Source organism: Panthera leo, chromosome F2 (genome assembly GCF_018350215.1).
Source record: "Panthera leo isolate Ple1 chromosome F2, P.leo_Ple1_pat1.1, whole genome shotgun sequence".
Lineage (NCBI taxonomy): Eukaryota > Metazoa > Chordata > Mammalia > Carnivora > Felidae > Panthera > Panthera leo.
The window spans coordinates 60,667,609-60,689,143 of record NC_056695.1 but is presented as its reverse complement, the minus strand read 5'-3'; the positions used below and the strand labels follow the sequence as shown (position 1 = coordinate 60,689,143).

At 41.3% G+C, this 21,535-nt stretch overlaps 1 protein-coding gene and 1 pseudogene across 1 annotated transcript; one reads left to right on the top strand and one right to left on the bottom strand.

The window, feature by feature from the left end:
- Window positions 1-7,856: 7,856 nt before the first annotated feature.
- LOC122210684 lies at window positions 7,857-8,950 on the top strand (annotated as a pseudogene).
- Window positions 8,951-14,940: 5,990 nt separating this feature from the next.
- Window positions 14,941-21,327, bottom strand: UTP23 (UTP23 small subunit processome component). The gene is made up of 3 exons (XM_042924293.1): window positions 21,067-21,327; window positions 16,936-17,110; window positions 14,941-16,026 (listed from the first exon to the last, which is right to left on the bottom strand). The coding sequence occupies exons 1-3, from the start codon at window positions 21,252-21,254 to the stop codon at window positions 15,646-15,648; spliced, it is 744 nt and encodes a 247-aa protein (XP_042780227.1). The 5' UTR covers window positions 21,255-21,327; the 3' UTR covers window positions 14,941-15,645.
- Window positions 21,328-21,535: the final 208 nt, after the last annotated feature.

Genomic DNA, 21,535 nt, shown 5'->3' with positions numbered 1-21,535 from the left:
TGTCACGTGTGGAAATTCAGTTTTGGAGATCAAAATATTTCATCACATAGGGATTATCATTTTCACATCAAGTTGCACAAAACATCATTGTAAGATAGTTGTGCAAAGTAATGAGCATTTGGAAGACGTACCTTTTCAGCATTTGCTACCTGGAGAAAGGTTTAGATAATTTGTAACATTTTGGCAGCTGAAGGAACAGATGGCATCTTTCTGACCACATCAGGGAGAGGACAGTGAGCATTAGCCAGCTGGCAGAGAGCCACCTGAGATTAATTCATAGGAGAATCAGAAATGAAGCATTAGCACCCAAACAGCTTGTCAATAATTTGTTTCCTTGAAAGAAAATGGAAACATTCATACATTATCTTTTTTTCTTTAGCTGCCACTAAAAACATCTAAGGTGCAGGGGTATATTCTGTTCAATTCATTCAGGCACATGACTAATTCATGAATAACTAGGTAATATATACTTATGGTATATACTTTTTTTTTTTTTTTTGAGAAAGAAAGAGAGAACAGGCATGAGTAGGGGAGGGGCAGAAAGAGAGGGGAACAGAGGATCTGAAGCAGGCTCTGCGCTGACAGCAGCAAGCCCAATGGGGGATTCGAACTCATGAACCAGCCTAAGTCAGGAGCTCAACCGACTAAGCCAGCCATGTGCCCCCCCCCATGGTGTATTATTTATTTGCTTTTATTTTATTTTTATTTATTTTGAGAGAGACATAGAGAACAAGCAGGGGAGGGACAGAGAGATGGAGAGAGAGAATCCCAACTAGGCTCCATACTGCCAGCACAGAGGCTGATCCAGGGCTTGAACCCAGGAACTGCTAGAACATGACCTGAGCATAAATCAAGAGTCAGATGCTTGACTGTGTGAGCCACCCAGGCACCCCTCTATGGTATATACTTTTAAAAACATCTTTCTTGAGATATAATTCACATAGCACAATTCACCCATTCAAAGTATACAGGGGCTCCTGGATGGCTCAGTCAGTCTCTAGTTTTTGGTATTATGAATAATGCCACTATGAGTTTTCCATGTAAGTTTTTGCATGGACATAGGTCTTCATTTCTCTTGGGTAATGCTTAGGAGTGGAATTGCTAGATACATGGTAGTTCTGTGTTTAACTGCCAGATGGTTTTTCAAAGCAGATGCACTATTTTACATTCCCACCAGCAATGAATGCAGGTTCCAATTTCTCCACATCTTTTTTTTTTTTTAATTTTTAATGTTTCTTTATTTATTTTGAGAGGGAGAGAGCGTAATCAGGGCAGGGGCAGAGAGAGAGGGAGTGAGAATCCCAAGCAGGCTCTGTGCTGTCAGTGCAGAGCAGGGGCTCGATCCCATTAACTGTGAGATCATGACCTGAGCCAAAATCAAGAATCCAACACTTATCCAGGTGCCCCTCTCCACATCCTTGACAACACTTCTTATTTTTCTGTTTGCTTATAACCATCGTGGTAGCTGTGAAATGGCGTCTCACTTGCATTTGTCTTTTTACGTTTCTAATGATTTTATTAAGAAGGTTTTTTGAAGGCAGAGAAAGGTTGTGAGACAGTATTTTGTCAACTTTAAAGTCTATCTTAATATTTAGACATGATTATTTTTTGCCTGATCCTTCCTACCTCTCTTTGTAATAGTACCTATGTCTTTGGGGAACCATCCTTTATCCACTCCCAGTCTATATAATTTGAATAGAGCTGACCTCTTCTCCCTACTTCCTGAATGGGCACGTGAATCAGGCTGGCTAATTAGATCAGGGTCTGTTAGATCAGGGTCCGTTAGATCAGGGTCCAGTCAGGAAAGAGGAAGCACACCAATTATGTGCATAGAGAAAATTTAATCTAAACAGGTATGAATAGGGGTACCTGGGTGGCTCAGTCGGTTGAGCGTCCGACTTCAGCTCAGGTCATGATCTCACAGTCTTTGAGTTCAACCCTGCGTCGGGCTCTGTGCTGACAGCTCAGAGCCTGGAGCCTGCTTCGGATTCTGTGTCTCCCCTCTCTCTCTGCCCCTCCCCCGCTCATGCTCTGTCTGTCAAAAATAAATAAACATGAAAAAAAAACTGGGAAAAAAGTTTAAAAAAATAAAATAAAATAAAAAGTATACAGGTATGAATAGGTATCAAGTAGTCAACCAGGTAACTAGCTAAAAAGAGAACTCTAAGGATTCTAGGGGTAGCAACTGCATGAAGCAGCTTCTGTTTTTAGGGCAAGGGGAGAAAGGGAAGAGGTTAGACTTATTAAAACTTAGAAGCTTGGAGAAGGAGTCCTGTGAAGCTGAAACCTCTGAGGAGGTAGGCTTTAATCTATTGGCGCTGACGTCTCGCAGCCCATAGGAGGGGCCCCACAGGGCTGCTTCCCAGACAGACCTCAGAAGAACAGGCTCCAGCCAGCTAGTGCTGATGTCTGGATCTCTGGCTGAGGGAGAGGGGTGGAGGTAATACAGCTCTTTCTGTAAGCATTGCACATTGGATTTAGGGATCATTGGTAAGAAAGAAACAGCTGCTGCTAAAGCAGTGACACTTGTAAGAACCTCAAGGAATCTACGGTAAACTCACAGGAAGAAGCACGTTCTTTTTTCCTCCACATTCCTTTCAGGTCCTGCCTGCGACACCCCGCATTGGCAGAATCTAAGAGAAAGCAGGTGCCCCCAGAGAACTGTGGTTTGCAGAGCTCTGGCTCCATCATCACCACGGAGAGCGTAGAAAAGTGGGCTTGGAGCTGGATGATAAACCCCTTTGGCTATTCGGCATCCATATGCCCCCTTCTGTATACATTTCAACTTTCATGTAACAAACAACTCCCTGTTGTTTGTGATGCAATGATCCTTCATACAAATGAAGATGTTTGCACCTTCTTTACAAAATGAGAAGATACAAAGTCCTAATGGTCACTGTAGCTATCTCTGAGCTATACTGCTCACCCCTCCATTTCTGTCTCTGTCCCACCTGAAATCCTGTTACCTAAAGGTTAAACAGTAAAGTTAACATCAAATAAACAAACAAAGGGGTATCTGAGTGGCACAGTCGGTTAAACATCTGACTCTTGATTTTGGCTCAGGTCATGATCTCACAGTTCATGAGTTCAAGCCCCGCCCTGGGCTCTGTGCTGATGTTGCAGACCCTGCTTGGGATTCTGTCTCTCTTTCTCTCTGACCCTCCCCCGCTTGTGCTCTCTCTCTCACTCTCTCAAAATAAATAAAATAAACTTTAAAAAAAATTTAAAAGAGAAACAAAAACACTCATATAAACTAGGGAAAGGAAGAGAGAAAATAGTGTGCATGTGTAAGTATATTATACTATCATATATAATGTATACGCATACATAATGTATAAGCACCTATATTTATATTACTTATGTTACATTAATATATTACTAATATACTTATGTGTAATACACATAGATATAGATGTGTATGCATATAACAAGCAAGGAAGAAAATAATCATTGCCATTAGAGACATAATTTATGTAACTGGTCAAAAGGCCATAGTTGATATTTTAAACTTCCTTCTTCCACTTGTATTAGTTATCTTTTGCTGCATAACAAATTACTCCAAAACTTAGTGACTTACAACAACAACAAATGTTTATCTCACATAGTTCTGTGGGCCAGGAATTCAGGAGTGGCTTAACTGAGTGGTTCTGCCCTCTGTGAAATCACAGTCAAGGTGTTAGCTAGACTGCTGTCATCAGAAGGCTTGAGGAGGGCTAGAGGACCTACTTCTAAGATGGCTGGCTCACACTGCTAATAAAATGATGCTGGCTGATTGCAGGAGACATCCTCTCCTCTCCACATGGAATTCTTGGTAGGGCTACTCAAAAAGCCTCGCAGCATGGGAACTGGCTTCCCCCCAGAGCAAATAATCCAAGAAAACAATATGGAAGCCATCATGTTTTTATGACCTAGCTTCAGAAGTCACACACCATCACTTCCATAATAGTAATATCCTATGTTTACACAGGTCAGCTCTGTCCAGTGTGGGAGAGGACATACAGCTTATGAATTCCAGGAAGTGAACATCTTTGGGCACTATCTTAGAGGCTGGCTACTGCAACCACCTGTTCCATATTTCCTTTGACCTCAGTCAGAATCTCCATTTGTTTCTTCATTGGTGAGGTAACAAAACCTTCATTCTTGAAGGTCTGTGAATACACAGATCTGCCTCCCTTTGCTTGTAGTAGTTTCTATTAACATTGACTACTGGACATAGAAACACTAAGAGGCATCTTAGAGACTTTCCTAGATTGCAGAAATAGTCCTTCCCACTCTCATTCTATAACAGCAATCCAGTTTGTTCTTGGAAACTAGGATCAATCATTCCATCAGTAGAGTAACTCCTTTCATTGCCTGTTGGTTCAGAAACATAAGAAAGAAATCCCCAATTGACCTGGTGTCAGTATTATCTTCCAAAGCAATGGAATTATTGTTGTGTCCTTGGTAGAGGTATTCCTCCTTTGGACACAGGACCTCCTAGCCAGCAGAGCTCAAAGTTGTGGGGAGAAGGAAGCAAAAATGCTCTGAGTTGTTTATGAGATAGTGGGAGGATCTACTTCTACTGTTCCTTAATTCTCATATCCATGTATTCTAGTTATGGGAGAGGCAACCATACATTGGTCTCTGATTCAAAGCTTATATTACATCTTATAAGAGAATATCTATTCTTTACAAGTGTTGTCTCCAAATTGGCACTGTAAATAATTATGTTTAATTTTTTTTAACATTTTTATTTATTTTTGAGAGACAGAGGGACAGATTGTGAGCAAAGAAAGGGCAGAGAGAGAGGGAGACACAGAATCCAAAGCAGGCTCCAGGCTTTGAGCTGTCAGCACAAAGCCCGACGCAAGGCTCAAACTCACCAACTATGAGACCATGACCTGAGCTGAAGTTGGATGCTTAACTGACTGAGCCACCCAAGTGCCCCTAAATAATTATGTTTATATAGCAAGATCATTTAATACCACAAATTCCTTGACCAGAAGCAATGTCAGTGGAATACCAAGATGGCAGCTAAAGCATTTTGTTAGGCGATGCTGGCAGAAGCATTATGGGAAAGAGAAGGAAATCCGTATACAGAATAGGCTTGGCTTCACTAAGGATGCATTTCTATTCCTGTCATGATGGAAAGGACACAGTGTAATCAACCTACCACCAAGTAGCTCATTGGTTCCTTCCCTCTACTCCCCCAGGGATGGGGCCATACTAAGGACTCAGTATTGGTCTCTGGCATGTTAGGTACTCACAGTAATGGTAGCTAGGTCAGCTATGTTGTTGAAGCCCATGTATAGTGTTCATTGCTGCCACCATAACTACTTTGTTCATGAGTCCAACGAATAAGCACTCAATTGGCAGGGGAAGAGGCTGACATTTATACAAAGTGCACCTTTGTCCACCTGATTACTGAGAGAGTCCTATACAGTAAATACCTATTGATGGGCATTCAATTGACACACATATATCTTTATACTCTGTGATCATTGTGAAAAATCTATTCACAGACCTCTTCACCAGACATCTTTCCCACAAATCTTCCAATCTGATTCTTGCCAAACCCTTAACTATCTAGCTAAGCCATTAGTACCTGCTTATAAATCAGTGTTCTATGATTCTGACCATTTCGGAATCCAAAGTGGACAACTAGATGTATGGTTCAAAGTTCTGCCAATAAGGGAATTTCCCTTCATTGCCATCTTTCTGGGCCATCAGTGAATGGGGCTTTAATGTTGCAGTTACACACTTTTGGTTTGGGGCAGCATATTGTGTGAAAACACCTATAAACAAGGCTCGGGTTTTTTTCCTTTTCAGTCAACTGATCATAACAAAATTCCTTGAGGTCATGAGTTGGGGGAAAGGAGACAATACAGCACAGTTTGGTTTCAGAGGAGTGTGAGAGACTCAGTCATGCACCTTACTTGTACATGATGGACCTGCTTAAGTCTGATCTCTTATGCACCATTTCCACTTCACGGACATGCCCAACCTCACGGTTTAATGGGCAGATGACATCCAGTTAATTACAGGAAGTTCAGGTTGCCTGGTCATTTGATGTCCTATGGCTAGTTCTTTATCAGGACCCAGAAATAGGCTTATGGCTCTCTGTCAAAGGATAATCGTTAGCTGCAAAAGAGGATATGCATTTTCTTCAAAACCTTAGAAGTATGTGCCATGATTCTTCTATGGTACTTGCCAGAGACTCCACACGGCTACAGACACAAGTATCATTGGATCTGGTGGCCCAAGCAGAAAAACAGCTTGCGGTGCAGCCTAGATTTGCTACAGAGCTTTATTTTGCTCTAGTTTCCATTCAAACTCTCAGTGCTATGGGTTACTTAGTAATTGGGTCAAAGTAACATATTAAAGTGTGGCATGCTTTGCCTCCAATACTCACAATAGTCTACCAAGCTTTTGTGCCCTGCACCGCCCCCACCATGTACTGTTTTGTTTGTTTGTTTGTTTGTTTGTTTGTTTGTCTGTTTGTTGAGTGATACATGGTTGTGGTGTGGCAATGTGCCGCTAAGAGGGTATTTTGACATGCTAAAGATCACTGGACTCTCAGAAACTTTACTGAGGTGGCAGACCCCTGAATTTTCATAGGGTCTATCTTCCCATCCCCTGGTTCATAAAGCTTCACAAAGATATTTGTAGTACTTGCTACATCCTGTTCATCAAATTCAATTTGCATAATTCCATCAATGTCATGGGTCAGTGTGATATTTTATGCAATGTCAAGATGATCAAGATCTCTGCAGACTATATTATGGCTAAGAGCAGGTACGCTGACGTAGCATGAAGCAAGATGGTGAAGTCGTGCTGTGGACTCTGTCAGGGAAAAACAAACTGCTTTTGGTGGTCCTAGCAAATCACTAAAAATGGTGGGGGGGGGTGCATTTTCCATATTAGGTTTAAGGAGCTGTGTGGATTTGTTCCAGCAAAGGAAATACATCTGGAAGGGCTGCTTCAAATGACTCACCTTCTGATCAACATTAAAACAATGTAGTTATGCTTTAAAGTCCATCTGCCTTCTGCACAGACCAAATAGATGACTTAAATTGAGATGTAATAGGAACCAACACTTCTGCATCAATCAAATGTTTAATGATGATTGTAGTCTCTGTAATCCAACACGTCCTATTCTTTTGGTTTACCATCCTGGTAGAGAGGAGGAATTCCAATAGCTTCCCCTTGACTCTTCATAACCTAATGACCCTTAGTCCATAAGTAGGGAGCTAATATGGTTGCCTAATATGTTTTTAACAATAATACATTCTGGAACTGGGGGAAAAACATGGGGAGGGCTCATGGGCCCACTGAGCCCACTGTGATTCAAACTGAGCCTATAACTCAACTTATCACCTGACCACCATAAATCTCCACTTTGAATGTCAGACCAGCAACATATGGGTCCCTAGCAGTTAGCATCAGTTGAGAACCAGTATCTAATAATCCCCCAAAAGTCTGGGTGTTTCTATTTCCCAATGCACATTCACTCTAGAAAATGGCCACAGGGAAACTTACAGCAATGCTTCAGGGACCTTCCCCAAGAGAACCCAGCCTCCCCTTAAATTGAAGGGCTCTGGGCCTCTGAACTGGTTTAGGTCTGGAAACTGGATGAGAGGCTATGGCTATCCTTTCTGATAGACTTGACTTCATTTTCACATATTTGACAAATATGTATTAACACAGCCTACTCTTAGTATACTCTTTTTTTCCCCTATACATTGTCATAAATATTATAAAGGAAAACCAATGATCTAGTAAGTTCTCACAAAAAATGCAATTGTAAAAAGTACTTCACGGCTCTCTGCTCCTCCCCGTTCGACAGACAGCCGCATCTTCTGGTGCAGTGCCAGCCGCGTCCCCAAGACACGATGGTGAAGGTTGGAGTCAATGGATTTGGCCGTATTGGGGTGCCTGGTCACCAGGGCTGCTTTTAACTCTGGCAAAGTGGGCATTGTCACCATCAATGACCCCTTCATTGACCTTAACTACATGGTCTACATGTTCCAGTATGATTCCACCCACAGCAAATTCCACGGCACAGTCAAAGCTGAGAATGGGAAACGTGCCATCCATGGAAAGCCCATCACCATCTTCCAGGAGTGAGATCCCGCCAACATCAAATGGGGTGATGCTGGTGCTGAGTATGTTGTGGAGTCCACTGGGGTCTTCGCCTCCATGGAGAAGGCTGGGGCTCACTTGAAGGGTGGGGCCAAGAGGGTCATCATCTCTGCCCCTTCTGCTGATGCCCCCATGTTTGTGATGGGCGTGAACCATGATTAGTATGACAACTCCCTCAAGATTGTCAGCAATGCCTCCTGTGCCACCACCTGCCTGGCCCCTCTGGCCAAGGTCATCCATGAACACTTTGGCATCGCGGAGGGACTCATGACCACAGTCCAGGTCATCACCGCCACCCAGAAGACGTGGATGGCCCCTCTGGGAAGCTGTGGCGTGATGGCCGAGGGGCTGCCCAAAACATCATTCCTGTTTCTACTGGTGCTGCCAAGGCTGTGGGCAAGGTCATCCCTGAGCTGAATGGGAAGCTCACTGGCATGGCCTTCTGTGTCCCCACCCCCAATGTGTCCATCGTGGATCTGACCTGCCTCCTGGAGAAAGCTGCCAAATACAAAGACATCAAGAAGGTGGTGAAGCAGGCATCAGAGGGCCCCCTCAAGGGCATCCTGGGCTATGCTGAGGACCAGGTCATCTCCTGCGACTTTAACAGTGACACCCACTCTTCCACCTTTGACGCTGGGGCTGGCATTGTGCTCAGTGACCACTTTGTCAAGCTCATTTCCTGGTATGACAATGAATTTGGCCACAGCAACCAGGTGGTGGATCTTATGGTCCACATGGCCTCCAAGGAGTAAAAGCCCCCTGGATCACCAGCCCCAGCAAGAGGAAGAAGAAGAGAGAGGCCCTCAGCTGCTGGGGATTCCTTGCCCCAGTTCAGTACCCAACACACTTGAGAATCTCCTGACCTCCAGTTTCCATCCCAGACCCCCTGAAGAAGGGGAGGGGCTTGGGGAGCCCTACCTTATCATGTACCATCAATAAAGTATACTGTATCCAAAAAAAAAAAGTACTTCACAACTTCTTATTCAACACGTCTCTGGAGGCAAGGGAAACAAAAGCAAAAATGAACTACTGGGACCTCATCAAAATAAAAATCTTCTGTACAGCGAAGGAAACAAACAGCAAAACTAAAAGGCAACTGACGAATGGGAGAAGATATTTACAAATGACATATCAGATAAAGGGTTAGTATCCAAAATCTATAAAGAACTTATCAAACTCAACACCCAAAAAACAAATAATCCAGTGAAGAAATGGGCAAAAGACATGAATAGACACTTCTCCAAAGAAGACATCCAGGTGGCCAACTGACACATGATAAAATACCCAACATCACTCATCATCAGGGAAATACAGATCAAAATCACAATGAGATACCACCTCACACCTGTCAGAATGGTTAACATTAACAACTCAGGCAACAACAGATGTTGGCGAGGATGCAGAGAAAGAGGATCTCTTTTGCATTGTTGGTGGGAATGCAAGCTGGTGCAGCCACTCTGGAAAACAGTATGGAGGTTCCTCAAAAAATTAAAAATAGAACTACCCTACGACCCAGCAATTGCACTACTAGGCATTTATCCACAGGATACAGGTGTATTGTTTCGAAGGGACACATGCACCCCAATGTTTATAGCAGCACTATCAACAATAGCCAAAGTATGGAAAGAGCCCAAATGTCCATCAATGGATGAATGGATAAAAAAGATGTGGTATATATATATATATATATATATATATATATATATATATATATATACAATGGAGTATTACTCAGCAATCAAAAAGAATGAAATCTTGCCATTTGCAACTATGTGGATGGAACTGGAGGGTATTATGCTAAGTGAAATTAGTCAGGGAAAGACAAAAATCATATGACTTCCCTCATATGAGGACTTTAAGAGACAAAAAACATGAACACAAGGGAAGGGAAACAAAAATAATATAAAAACAGGGAGGAGGACAAAACAGAAGAGACTCACAAATATGGAGAACAAACTGAGGGTTACTGGAGGGGTTGTGGGAGGGAGGATGGGCTAAATGGGTAAGGGGCACTAAGGAATCTACTCTTGAAATCATTGTTGCACTATATGCTAATTTGGATGTAAATTTAAAAAAAAAATTTAAAAAAAAGTACTTCAAATGGATTCATATTCAATATTATTGATAAACCTTATGTCTTGAAATATTAGCTAATGAAGCCCTTTAATGGCAAAGATTTTACAATATTTTATCTTCACCATCCTTTACATTTTGGGTTTTTTTCCTGTGTATATTTTATAATGTACAGTAATAAATCTACATGGTTTATAAACATACATTTATAGGTAGACACACAATTCTTTTACTGACAAGGATATATGATTAAATGTTCAGAGGCCACCAATCTACGTCCATATGAGAAATCAGTTCCTAAGCTCAGTCCAGACACCCAATCCTTTGCCTTTATTCCTACTTAGTTCTGGATCTGAAATTATATAGAGTTACACCAAATTACTGTATTTTCTCATTTACATCTAAACTAAGAATTCTTAAGAAAAGTTACAGCACAATGACATATTTTTATAACATTTTAAACAATACAAACTATTCATTCTCTCCATTCATGAAAATCTATTAATTAAACCTGTCAAATCACAGCCAACTTGCCTTACTAAAGGCAAAGACATAAAATATAATATCTTAACTCTATGCATAAATAGAAAACAGATAATCTTTTTACTTTTGAAACTTGGCTGTTCTTTAAAGACTTCTAGCTTCAATTTACATACTTGTGGGGGATGAGAAATGGCTGTGGGGCTTCGAAAATGTAGGTAATACAGAATCCTCCCCAAACTCAACTACAAATACTTATTTTTGAAGTGTTCATAAAAAACAGCAATTTTCTGAAACACTGTTGTTGAGTCTGGCAAACTTCAGAGTTCAAAAGCACATGTACTCTACCTTTATCCCCAACAAAGCTAGCAGCTACCCTCTAAAGCAGCGGTTGTCAACATTTTCTTTTCCCCAAACTGCAAAACGGATTACAATCGCATGTGTATACATGGTGCCATGCCTTCTTCCCTAAGTTATTATAGAAAAAATAAAGCAAGTAGTGTTAAGGATATCTGGGGTGGTGTTATGAGGGCACTGTTCACAAAAGATTGTAGTACAAAATAGGAGATCCTTTCGTTAAGATATTTCTTTTTTTTTTTTTTTTAATTTTTTTTTCAACGTTTTTTATTTATTTTTGGGACAGAGAGAGACAGAGCATGAACGGGGGAGGGGCAGAGAGAGAGGGAGACACAGAATCGGAAACAGCCTCCAGGCTCCGAGCCATCAGCCCAGAGCCCGACGCGGGGCTCGAACTCACGGACCGCGAGATCGTGACCTGGCTGAAGTCGGACGCTTAACCGACTGCGCCACCCAGGCGCCCCAAGATATTTCTTAAGGTAATATGACTAATATCAAAGTTTTAAAATATTGAATACTATATTTTGTAGTACATTGTATTTTTAATATGTTAATTGAAAAAATTACTATTTTATAAAAATAAGTTGACTTTTCTAGCTCTCCAGTTCAGACACTCTTATTAGGTGGCTAGATAGCACTGGTAAGTAAGTATTTCGGGTTCCTGGACCCAATTTCAATGTGTATTGGCAGAGGTAGTTTTTACACATAGAATAAGCAGTGCTCTGACACCAACAATTCAACTCAACTCTGACATTATTTACCTGGAGATAGATAGCATCAGATCCCACGGGTTAAGAGGTCAGTCCTTCAAGACTGTTACCTCCTTTCCCCTCACAACACACTTCAGACCCATACAGGCTGTTACCTGCTCTTCTGACGTCTGGCTATAAATCTTAAAATTCCCATGACACTCTTCTCCATTCAATTAATTTGCTAGAGTGACTCACAGAACCCAGAGAAACATTTTACTTACTGCAAGTTCATTATAAAAGGCTATTAACTCAGAAGCAGCCAGATGGAAGAGATGTACAGGGAAAAGTACAGGGAAAGGGCAGGACCTTGCAAGCCCTCTCCAGGTGGGTCACTCTCCCCAATCTCCACCTGTTTATTAACCCGGAAGCTCTCCAAACCCTGTCCTTGTGGGGTTTTATAGAGGCTTTATTACATGAGCACAATTGATTGAATCAGTGGCCATTCTCCTCTCTCTCCCCTCCCCAAAGGTTGGGGGTGTGGTGGAGACTTAAAGTTCCAACCCTCCCATCACAGGATTGGCTCCAAAGGTAACCAGATGCCATCCTTAGATGTTTTCCAAAACCATCTCATTAACATAAAAGACACCTTTAAGCTCTCATTAGTTAGGAAGTTCCAACAGTTTTTTGGGAGCGGTGAGTCCGGAACCATGAATAAAAAAACAAATATATATGTACTTATTAATAACAATATCACATTAAGCTTTGTTAAAAAGAGAAATACCTAATAGTTATGCATTTTAGCATATTGAAAATATCATCATTTCACCTGCTTTATCACTTTGTCTACATTTGACCCAGTAATCCTCTTATCATTGTTGACGAATTTTTTCTTCTTCACAGGAACTATACAGCTATATTCACTTTTTCCCAGTATCTTTGCCTTCTTTTTAAAAAATGTTCCTGTTAAGAAAAAACAGAAACATGAAAGGACAACCCAAGCACTAAGCTGGCTTGCCTACCCCCGTGTGTTGTTCCTACTGTAGTTAAGGCTAGAACTTCACTGTCGATCCAGAAAAGCATCTCTGAATTCAACTGAGAATAATATTTCTGTAGAAAAATTTAAATGGTCTCAAATTTAAGAGCAGTTAGTTTAGTCATTAACAAGAATTTATTCATGATATACTTCATACCTGATCATGACACTCTAACAATACAGATTAAGAACCGCTACTCAGAGGTGTCACAGGCAGCACAAAGTCAGGGGCTAATGGGCAGATCCCACCTTTTCCATATTATACTTCAAGATCTCAGCACAGAAACACTGTAATTTTGGTCTGATGGATGATTAAAACACTTGAGAAAAGGGCTGAAAAAGATGACTTGGTTATTCAATTCCTAATAGAATCGGCCCTTAAAACATTTTATAAACAAAATATAAAATGTATTTACTACATAATCTGTTATTTTAAATTCTGGTGACCCTTTAGACACCTTTTTAAAAAAAATTTTTTAATGTTTACTTTTGAGAGAGAGACAGAGTGTGAGTGGGGGAGGAACAGAGGGAGAGGGAGACACAGAATCTGAAGCAGCCTCCAGGCTCTGAGCTGTCAGCACAGAGCCCGATGTGGGGCTCCAACTCACAAAATGTAAGATCATGACCTGAGCTGAAGTCGGATGCTTAGCGACTGAGCCACCCAGGCGCCCCCCCTTTAGACATGTTTTATTTATTTATTTAAAGTTTATTCATTTTTTTAAATTTTTTTTTAACGTTTATTTATTTTTGAGACAGAGAGAGACAGAGCATGAATGGGGGAGGGTCAGAGAGAGAGGGAGACACAGAATCCGAAACAGGCTCCAGGCTCTGAACGGTCAGCACAGAGCCTGACGCGGGGCTCAAACTCACGGACTGCGAGATCATGACCTGAGCTGAAGTCGGACGTTTAACGGACTGAGCCACCCAGGCACCCCTAGACACGTTTTAAATAAGATATTCATAGTCCATCTTAAAGAGAGTGTTATTTTGGATTTTTTACTCTTGAATTTAATATTTGCTTTAAAAGAAAATCACCCTCCCTGTTGGACAAATGAAACTCAAATCTGTTTGCTTCCCCTAGGGCCTTATAAGCAATTAAGAGACTCCAGGGGAATTAAGTGAAATGATCTTCAATCAAGAATTATCTTACTAGGGTGCCTGACTGGCTCAGTTGGAAGAGCACACAACTCTTAATCTTGGGGTCATCAGTTTGAGCCCCCACGTTGGCTTAAAAAAATTTAAAGAGAAAATTATATTGCTAGATTAATGCAACAAATATGAGGGTAAACACCTGTGGAGCCTCACAAAATGTACTTCCTACACACTCCATGCTTCACTACAGCAAAAAAGAAAACAGAGGAAAACAAAGAATCTAAGAAACAAATAACAAAGTAAATTTCTGGATAAAGGCAAGAAATGTCTGGATGACAGCTGAGAAACATACTTCGAAAACTTTTCCACATTGGAGGACAGAGGGCTGTAGAATTATCTCCAGGGGTGAGGAATTACCTGGTATTGTTGCATCCACACGACTCCTGAAACAGAATGCTACGGGCACCAGTGACAGTCACAACAAAGTTTATTATAATGAGAGGCAAGGCCGACCGATCGGGACCAACACTCTTGATAAGAGTGCGGCCCCGAACAGCCGGGGGACAGAGGTTTTATAACCGATCACATCGTTTTATCATCACCTGGGAACAGAACAAACAGGTTCCAGATGAGTTAGAAACAGTTGCCTAATGAGGTGTTTACTTTAGACTTTCTGCCTCTAAGTTGCAACCAGTGGATCTCCTTGACACTGCCTCTGATGCTCTTTTCTTTGAACTTTTGTTTCCTGAATTGGTGAAGCCTAACTTACAAGGGTACGAGGCGTAGTTTACCAGAGCAAAGCACGGCTGTTATCTCTTAACCTTCAGTGTCAACACAAAGCTGTTATTTTTCAAGCTAAGCATTAGCTCTACACTACAATTTAACCCTTACAGTATTATACAGAAAATTGTAAGTTCTGGGGCACCTGGGTTAAGCATCCAACCTTGGCTCAGGTCATGTCACAGTTCATGGGTTCGAGCAACATGTCATGCTCTGTGCTGACAGCTCAGAGCCTGGAACCTGCTTCAGATTCTGTGTCTCCCTCTCTCTCTGCCCCTCCCCCACTCATGCGCACATGCTCTGTCTCTCTCAAAAATAAATAAACATTAAAAAAAGAAGAAAATTCTAAGTTCCTTTAACACAGTTATTAGAGAATGTGGCAAGACCCAGTCAGATGCTAAAAGAAAATGAGGACATTATAAACTTTGGAATAACAACATAGTGTAAGAAATAAATTCAATCATAGCATGCTACTTGGGTCAGTGGTGAACAAAGTTTATAGTCATAATAAAAAATACTTTGAGATGTATAAAGATTGAAATATTAATATATTAGAAAAATGAAGGAGTAATACAAGTAAGCAAAATTTCCACTTTCTAGTAGAAAGTCAAATAATGGATGGACCAAAAGACAGCACCGTATTCATATTATTTGAAAATATAAATTCTACAACCACTACATGAATGAGGAATGTTCCACTGTAAATGTGAAAAGGGACGCCCACTTTGTCACAAGCCTTTTGTACGATTTGATTTTTTTACATGATTTGCATATCCTGGGGGTACAGGGCCAATGGTGAGATAGAAAAAAGACAAGATTTTTACATTGAAGAACAATCTCCAAAATGCCTAAACCCATCCACTCTGAGTTGTTGTTTTGCCGAATAATTTTAGGCAAAGGCCTATGAGTCAATATTTATTTACAAAAATAATAGTCTTTTATTATAAGTACTTCCACAGTTTTAAAAAGAAATTTATTTTTCACATTTAAATGTCTTTAAAAGTATTCAAAGGATTATCATTCTGCATTCTGCTTTTCAGTAAGTACTTTTGAGGCAGATCTATTCCGGATTCTTTTTCTTTTTCTCTTCTTTTCAGAGGCAGATGATTTTGTATCCTGTGCTCTTTTCTTTTTCTTCAAACAGCTAAGAGGATTGGGGCCACTTACTTTCTTGTGTTTTTTCTTTCTCCTCTGTTCAGGGTTTTTCACTAAACCCTTTTCTTCCTTGAGTTGCTTGATACTTTGTTTCTCGTGCACTGAGACAAGCTGACCTGACTCTACTGCTTTAACAAAAGCAATTGTTTTGGGAGAAGGTTTGTCCAAGACAATAGTGTTCTGAATAATAAACATGAGAGGGACTCCAGGCTTTTTCTTCACTTTCATAGACAAATTCTGATCCTATTAAAAAGAAAAATAGCACTATTCAGTTCAAATATGTCAATTAAATAAGATGCCTTAAGTGCAAAAAATAGAAGAGATCACAAGTTTTACTTTTCAAATTGATATGTCTCACTAATAGAGTAAATTTTATGATTTAAAAAAAGGAAGATAAACAAGAAATCTGAGCACAAAGAGATAAGTGGCAACAATGTGACACTGGATCTATCAAGATTCTACCACCAGGAATTACAAACTGTCACAAAGGTAAGAATGTTAGGCAATGCCCCACTTTCTACTCTAAGACATGCTTCAAAAAGGGTCAAGAATGTTCAGAGGTTGAAGGGATAGAAATAAAATAAGAATTCATGGACTCAGATTCTAGATTGAGCTCTGCATCTAATTTAGTGATTTTATAATTCTAAAAGAATACGTAACCAAATCTGTATGTATGTGAACTTCTTCGTTAATATCAACCCTGAAAGTCTCTCCTTCCCCTCCTGGTCTTTAAAAGCCAGAAACAGTTCTATACTGGTGGTACAATTTCAAATAATATAAAACATGACTTTTTGAGAACTAGTATAAAATACAGGAACATGCAAAAACACTGATGAACACAGAATGTAAAATATTTCAAGAATGCTGACACATATCATCACATCTTTTTGTCAATATACTTTTTGTCATCTTTTTGTCAAAAATACTTCAGTAATTAAGAAAAATCAATATGCTTAAGGTTCTCTCCTCAAATTCTCTAATGGCATGACAACTGCTTTTATTGACTGCAAATCAACTTAAAAGCCTGTATTTTAAAAAGTTGAAACATTCTATCAAACCACTTCCATCTAATTTTTTCTGATTATAAGCAGCTCCATATGAAATAGAAACAGAAATGATTAAAATTGACTCTAATTTTAAAAGCAGTATCACCTGTGTTGCCACAAAATAATGATGAGGATTTCCCTCTTCAACCATGGAGAGCAGACATTCTGATCCACTCACTGGATTCTTGAAATGGGGACAATTTCGGACTTGGCATTTTTGTGCAATCAGTTTTGCCCCATATAAGTCTTTTCCCAAAGTTTCTAACTCTTTTAACACACACCTGAAAAAAAAAAAAAATGTTATTAGCAGCTCACAATTACAACATACATTTCAGTGTTCACATAAGTATAGAAAAAGTCAGTTTTTACGAAATTTAAACTATACCATCACGATCTGAATGTGTTATGTGTTGGCCCCAAACATATGGTAGCCGTATCACTCTTTAAAAACCTGGAAAATATTTGGGGCACTTGGGTGGCTCAGTTGGTTAAGTGTCTGACTCTTTTTTTTTTTTTAATTTTTTTTTTTTCAACGTTTTAAATTTATTTTTGGGACAGAGAGAGACAGAGCATGAACGGGGGAGGGGCAGAGAGAGAGGGAGACACAGAATCGGAAACAGGCTCCAGGCTCCGAGCCATCAGCCCAGCGCCTGACGCGGGGCTCGAACTCACGGACCGCGAGATCGTGACCTGGCTGAAGTCGGACGCTTAACCGACTGCGCCACCCAGGGGCCCCAAGTGTCTGACTCTTGATTTTGGCTCAGGTCATGATCTCACAGTATATCCGGGGTGTGGGCGTAGGGGTGGGGTGACAGCGCGCGGGGCCTGCTTGGGATTCTCTCTCTCTCTCTATACCTCTCCCCTCACTTTCTCAAAATAAATCAACATTTAAAAAATAAATAAAAACCTGGAAAACACAAACACCAAGTTGAAGGAAAAACGGTTAAATCTACTGAGCATTTATTATGTGTCAGGCAGCATGCTAATTGCTCTTTACATAAATTCTTGCTTCAATCTCAAAACAGCCCTATCAGGCACCTAATTTGAAAGTTATCCTTATTTTAGAGTACCTCACTCTGAGAGATTCCAAGTAACATGCTCAAACACAGCTCATAAGTGGTAGAGTCGAAATGTGAATCCAAGTAGTTGACAACAGATACCTTGCCCCAACCTTAGCGCTAGATGCTTCTACTTCAAGTACAAATTGGTACACCTTTAAACGATTCTCAGTACAGAGAAGTAAAAATTTAAGTCATCGGTTTAATAACAATCACAACTTCCTTTTTCTCTCTGCGTTTTCATATTAATATAAGCCAATGTTTTTTAAAATGTCAGCTATAAACTACCCATATCAAAATGACACAGAGATAACAAATTCTATTAATTTCTACTCCTTTTCACATCCCCAAATCTGCACCTCTTGAGGAGTCAAATGTCAGCATTTTAATAAGCTCTCCAGGCACTTCTTCTATCACACTAAAGAAAAAAATAAAGAAAATAAAAAATTATGAGAACTACTTAAAGATTTCTGAAACTCCAGTCAGCCCTTGCCAGACTCTACCTTGCCTCACTCCCTTTATCATCCATTTAGTTTTGTTTAAGAAAAGAGATTTTGCTTTTTATTCATCAGTTTTGAACTTTTTGGAGTTTCAGGCCCAAACTCCCATGTATGTACTGGATATTTCCTACAGATGTACACCATCTCTTCAAATTCGTGTCTAAAATCATGAAGATTTAGATCACGAAGCTCCTGGGTGTAAGTCAGAAATCCTAACTGACCTTTTCTTCCTCACCCATAACCCTACCCCATCGGCTGTTGGTATCTGTCTCAGGAATGCCTCTTTGTACAGCCCTTGGGCTCCAGCCTTTCTTCTCTGAAGTTTAGGCTCCCATTATTTCTTGATTGGACAACCACAAAACGAGTTCGCCGGTCTTCACCCTCTTGCTTCTCCAACTCAGCCCTCACACTGTTACAATCAGCTTCTCTAAAAGACAGTTATCAGGTCTGATAGCATTTATCTCTTCATGATGCACACCAAGAACCCACACAATACTATGCTTTAAAATAAGCATAGTACGGGTAGTACGGGTGCCTGGGTGGCTCAGTCGGTTAAGCGGCCGACTTCGGCTCAGGTCATGATCTCGTGGTCCGTGAGTTCCATTCCTGCGTCAGGCTCTGTGCTGACCACTCAGAGCCTGGAGCCTATTTCGGATTCTGTGTCTCCCTCTCTCTCTGTCTCAAAAATAAATAAACGTTAAAAAAAAATTAAAAAAAATAAAATAAGCATAGTATATATGTATATATATTATATATAGAATATATATTATATATATTTTATATATATGTATATTATATATATAGCATATATATATATTATATACATATATATAAAATAAGGTGGGAGGGTGGATAAGGGAAACAAGATTGGCCATTTCAAGAATTCCCAGAGCTGGGTGACACACACTTAATTATACTAGTCTACTGTTGTGTATGAATAAAATATTCTGGAAGTTAAAATAAATTCTTTAGGGAAAAAATGCTACAGAACATAATTCCATATAGTACTTGCCAGACTTTTTTGTTACAGCACCATGTTAAAAATGTTGGTATTTCTATGGCACAGGGATTAAGGGACAGGTGGTATGTAGCCAGGAGGGATGAACTCAGGGGCACAAGCTAACTAAGGACTTGTCTGGCAGTGCTGAAGGCTAGGGGTAACAAATTGTGGGGTACCCACAACCATTGTGAGGCACTACTTGACTATGGAAAGCAGATATGTGCGAAAAGCAAACCAATAATATTGTATTCCCAGTAGAGCCCATTCCTTTGTGTGCATGTGCAGGTCTAAAGAACTGGATGGATGGTACAGCACGTTAACAGTGGTCACGGGGTGGTATTACGGGTCATTTACATTTTCTTTTTTTACTTTGTTTTAAAATATAATTTATTGCCAAGTTGGTTTCCACACAACACCCAGTGCTCATCCCAACCAGTGCCCTCCCCCATGCCCATCTCCCACCCTTTTTTTTTACTTTTTCAAAGTAAATAATCTACAAGGGGAACAACAAAACCCTTAAGTTTCTTTTTTTTTAATTTTTTTTAACGTTTTATTTATTTTTGAGACAGAGAGAGACAGAGCATGAACAGGGGAGGGGCAGAGAGAGGGAGACACAGAATCGGAAGCAGGCTCCAGGCTCTGAGCCATCAGCCCAGAGCCCGACACAGGGCTCGAACTCACGGACCGCGAGATCTCGACCTGAGCTGAAGTCGGACACTTAACCGACTGAGCCACCCAGGCGCCCCAAAACCCTTAAGTTTCTTAATAGTTCCTGTCGTAGGTTCGATTTCCCTTCTTCCCCAGCGTCATTTCCAATTACACCCTGTGCTCTCATCTCTTTTTCAGGCATTTTACAACTCCATTTCTTCATTTAGGAGGTCTTTCTCTCTTGTCTGTCACCCAAACTAGTCCTTCCCCTCAGAACTGAAAGGTGTCTGGTCTCAAAAGTGACCTCCTCTATGAAACCTTCCATGATTCCATCTCCCCACCCCCACCCCCGGGAGGTTCCCAGGCTGAGGAAGTCACAACACGCACGAGTCAAAACGCGCCCGGAAGGTTGGCCGTTTGTCCTGTTCACCAAGTTATCCTCAGTGGCTACAGCCATGCCTGGCATGGGGCTGGTACTTAATAAAGACAGTTCAATAAATAAATGACCATGGGCAAGGCTCTTAGCCTCGAGCTGTGAATTATCTTTCTGGGATTCGGAGATGTTAGCTCGCAGGGCAGCTGTGACGCTTGAGAATTTTTCATTTCCACTAGAAACAGCTATGCGAATAAGAGCAACCACTTGAAGCGGGTAGATTTTGGATACCAGCAAGTGCTCTCCACACGTCTGATCCTTAAAGCAACCTTATTAGTTCACGGTCTTTTCCTTACAGATGAGAAATCCCAGGCTCACAGAGATTAACTTGCCGGAAGCCACAAAGCTGGCAGGACTGGGACCAAGACTCGAAGCCAGATCGCACTACATAAAGCACGGGTCTCATTCGCCGGGCCAACCACGCGAAGATTCGCAGTGCACTGTACTTTCTACCTACGTGGTAGACACTCGCCTGACCTCCTCAGTGCCTCCACTTCACTGTCAACTCCTCGTGGGTGGAGCGTTTTGCACGTCGTGGCCTCGTCTCTACCACACCCGCAGGATCCCCGGGCCTCCTCCCCGGACCCGCCGGGCCCACCTGGTGGTGCACAGCTGCGTCTCCCCCATGAGGTAGCGGGGCAGCTGCTCCCGCAGCTGGATCCGGCCGCGCAGCGCCGCCTGACAGAAGGTACCGTCCAGCAGGATCTGGTACGGCTCGCGGACTCCGAAGTTATTGCGGAAGAAGCCGAGATGCTTCTTGGCGTGTTTCTGCCTCGTGATCTTCATGCCTGGCTTACCGGGACCGAGACCAGGGCACCAGAAGCCCGTAGAAAACGCTTACCCTACAGCCCGCTCCTCCCGGAAATAATGCACCCTTTGCCCCCGGAAGTAAACGCCCCCACTTCTTGGGCACGCCCAGTGGTTGTGCCACGCTCAGACGAGCGCGCGCTTCGCTCCTGGTGTCCGCGGTTTAAGATGCTCGCCCTCCCGGCAATACGCAAGCTTACTGCGTTATCGTGCGTGCAGTCAGCCTCTCAAAGATAGGCAGTGTGATGATAATCAACGAT

Bases quoted from the DNA above. Each gene is read 5' to 3' on its own strand.
- UTP23 (XM_042924293.1), bottom strand. From the start codon at position 21,254: ATGAAGATCACGAGGCAGAAACACGCCAAGAAGCATCTCGGCTTCTTC. The intron at 17,111-21,066 runs GTGGGCCCGGCG...TTTTTTTTTCAG, and splicing joins ACGCAGCTGTGCACCACCAG to GTGTGTGTTAAAAGAGTTAG. The intron at 16,027-16,935 runs GTGATACTGCTT...TCTTTTTAATAG, and splicing joins ATTATTTTGTGGCAACACAG to GATCAGAATTTGTCTATGAA.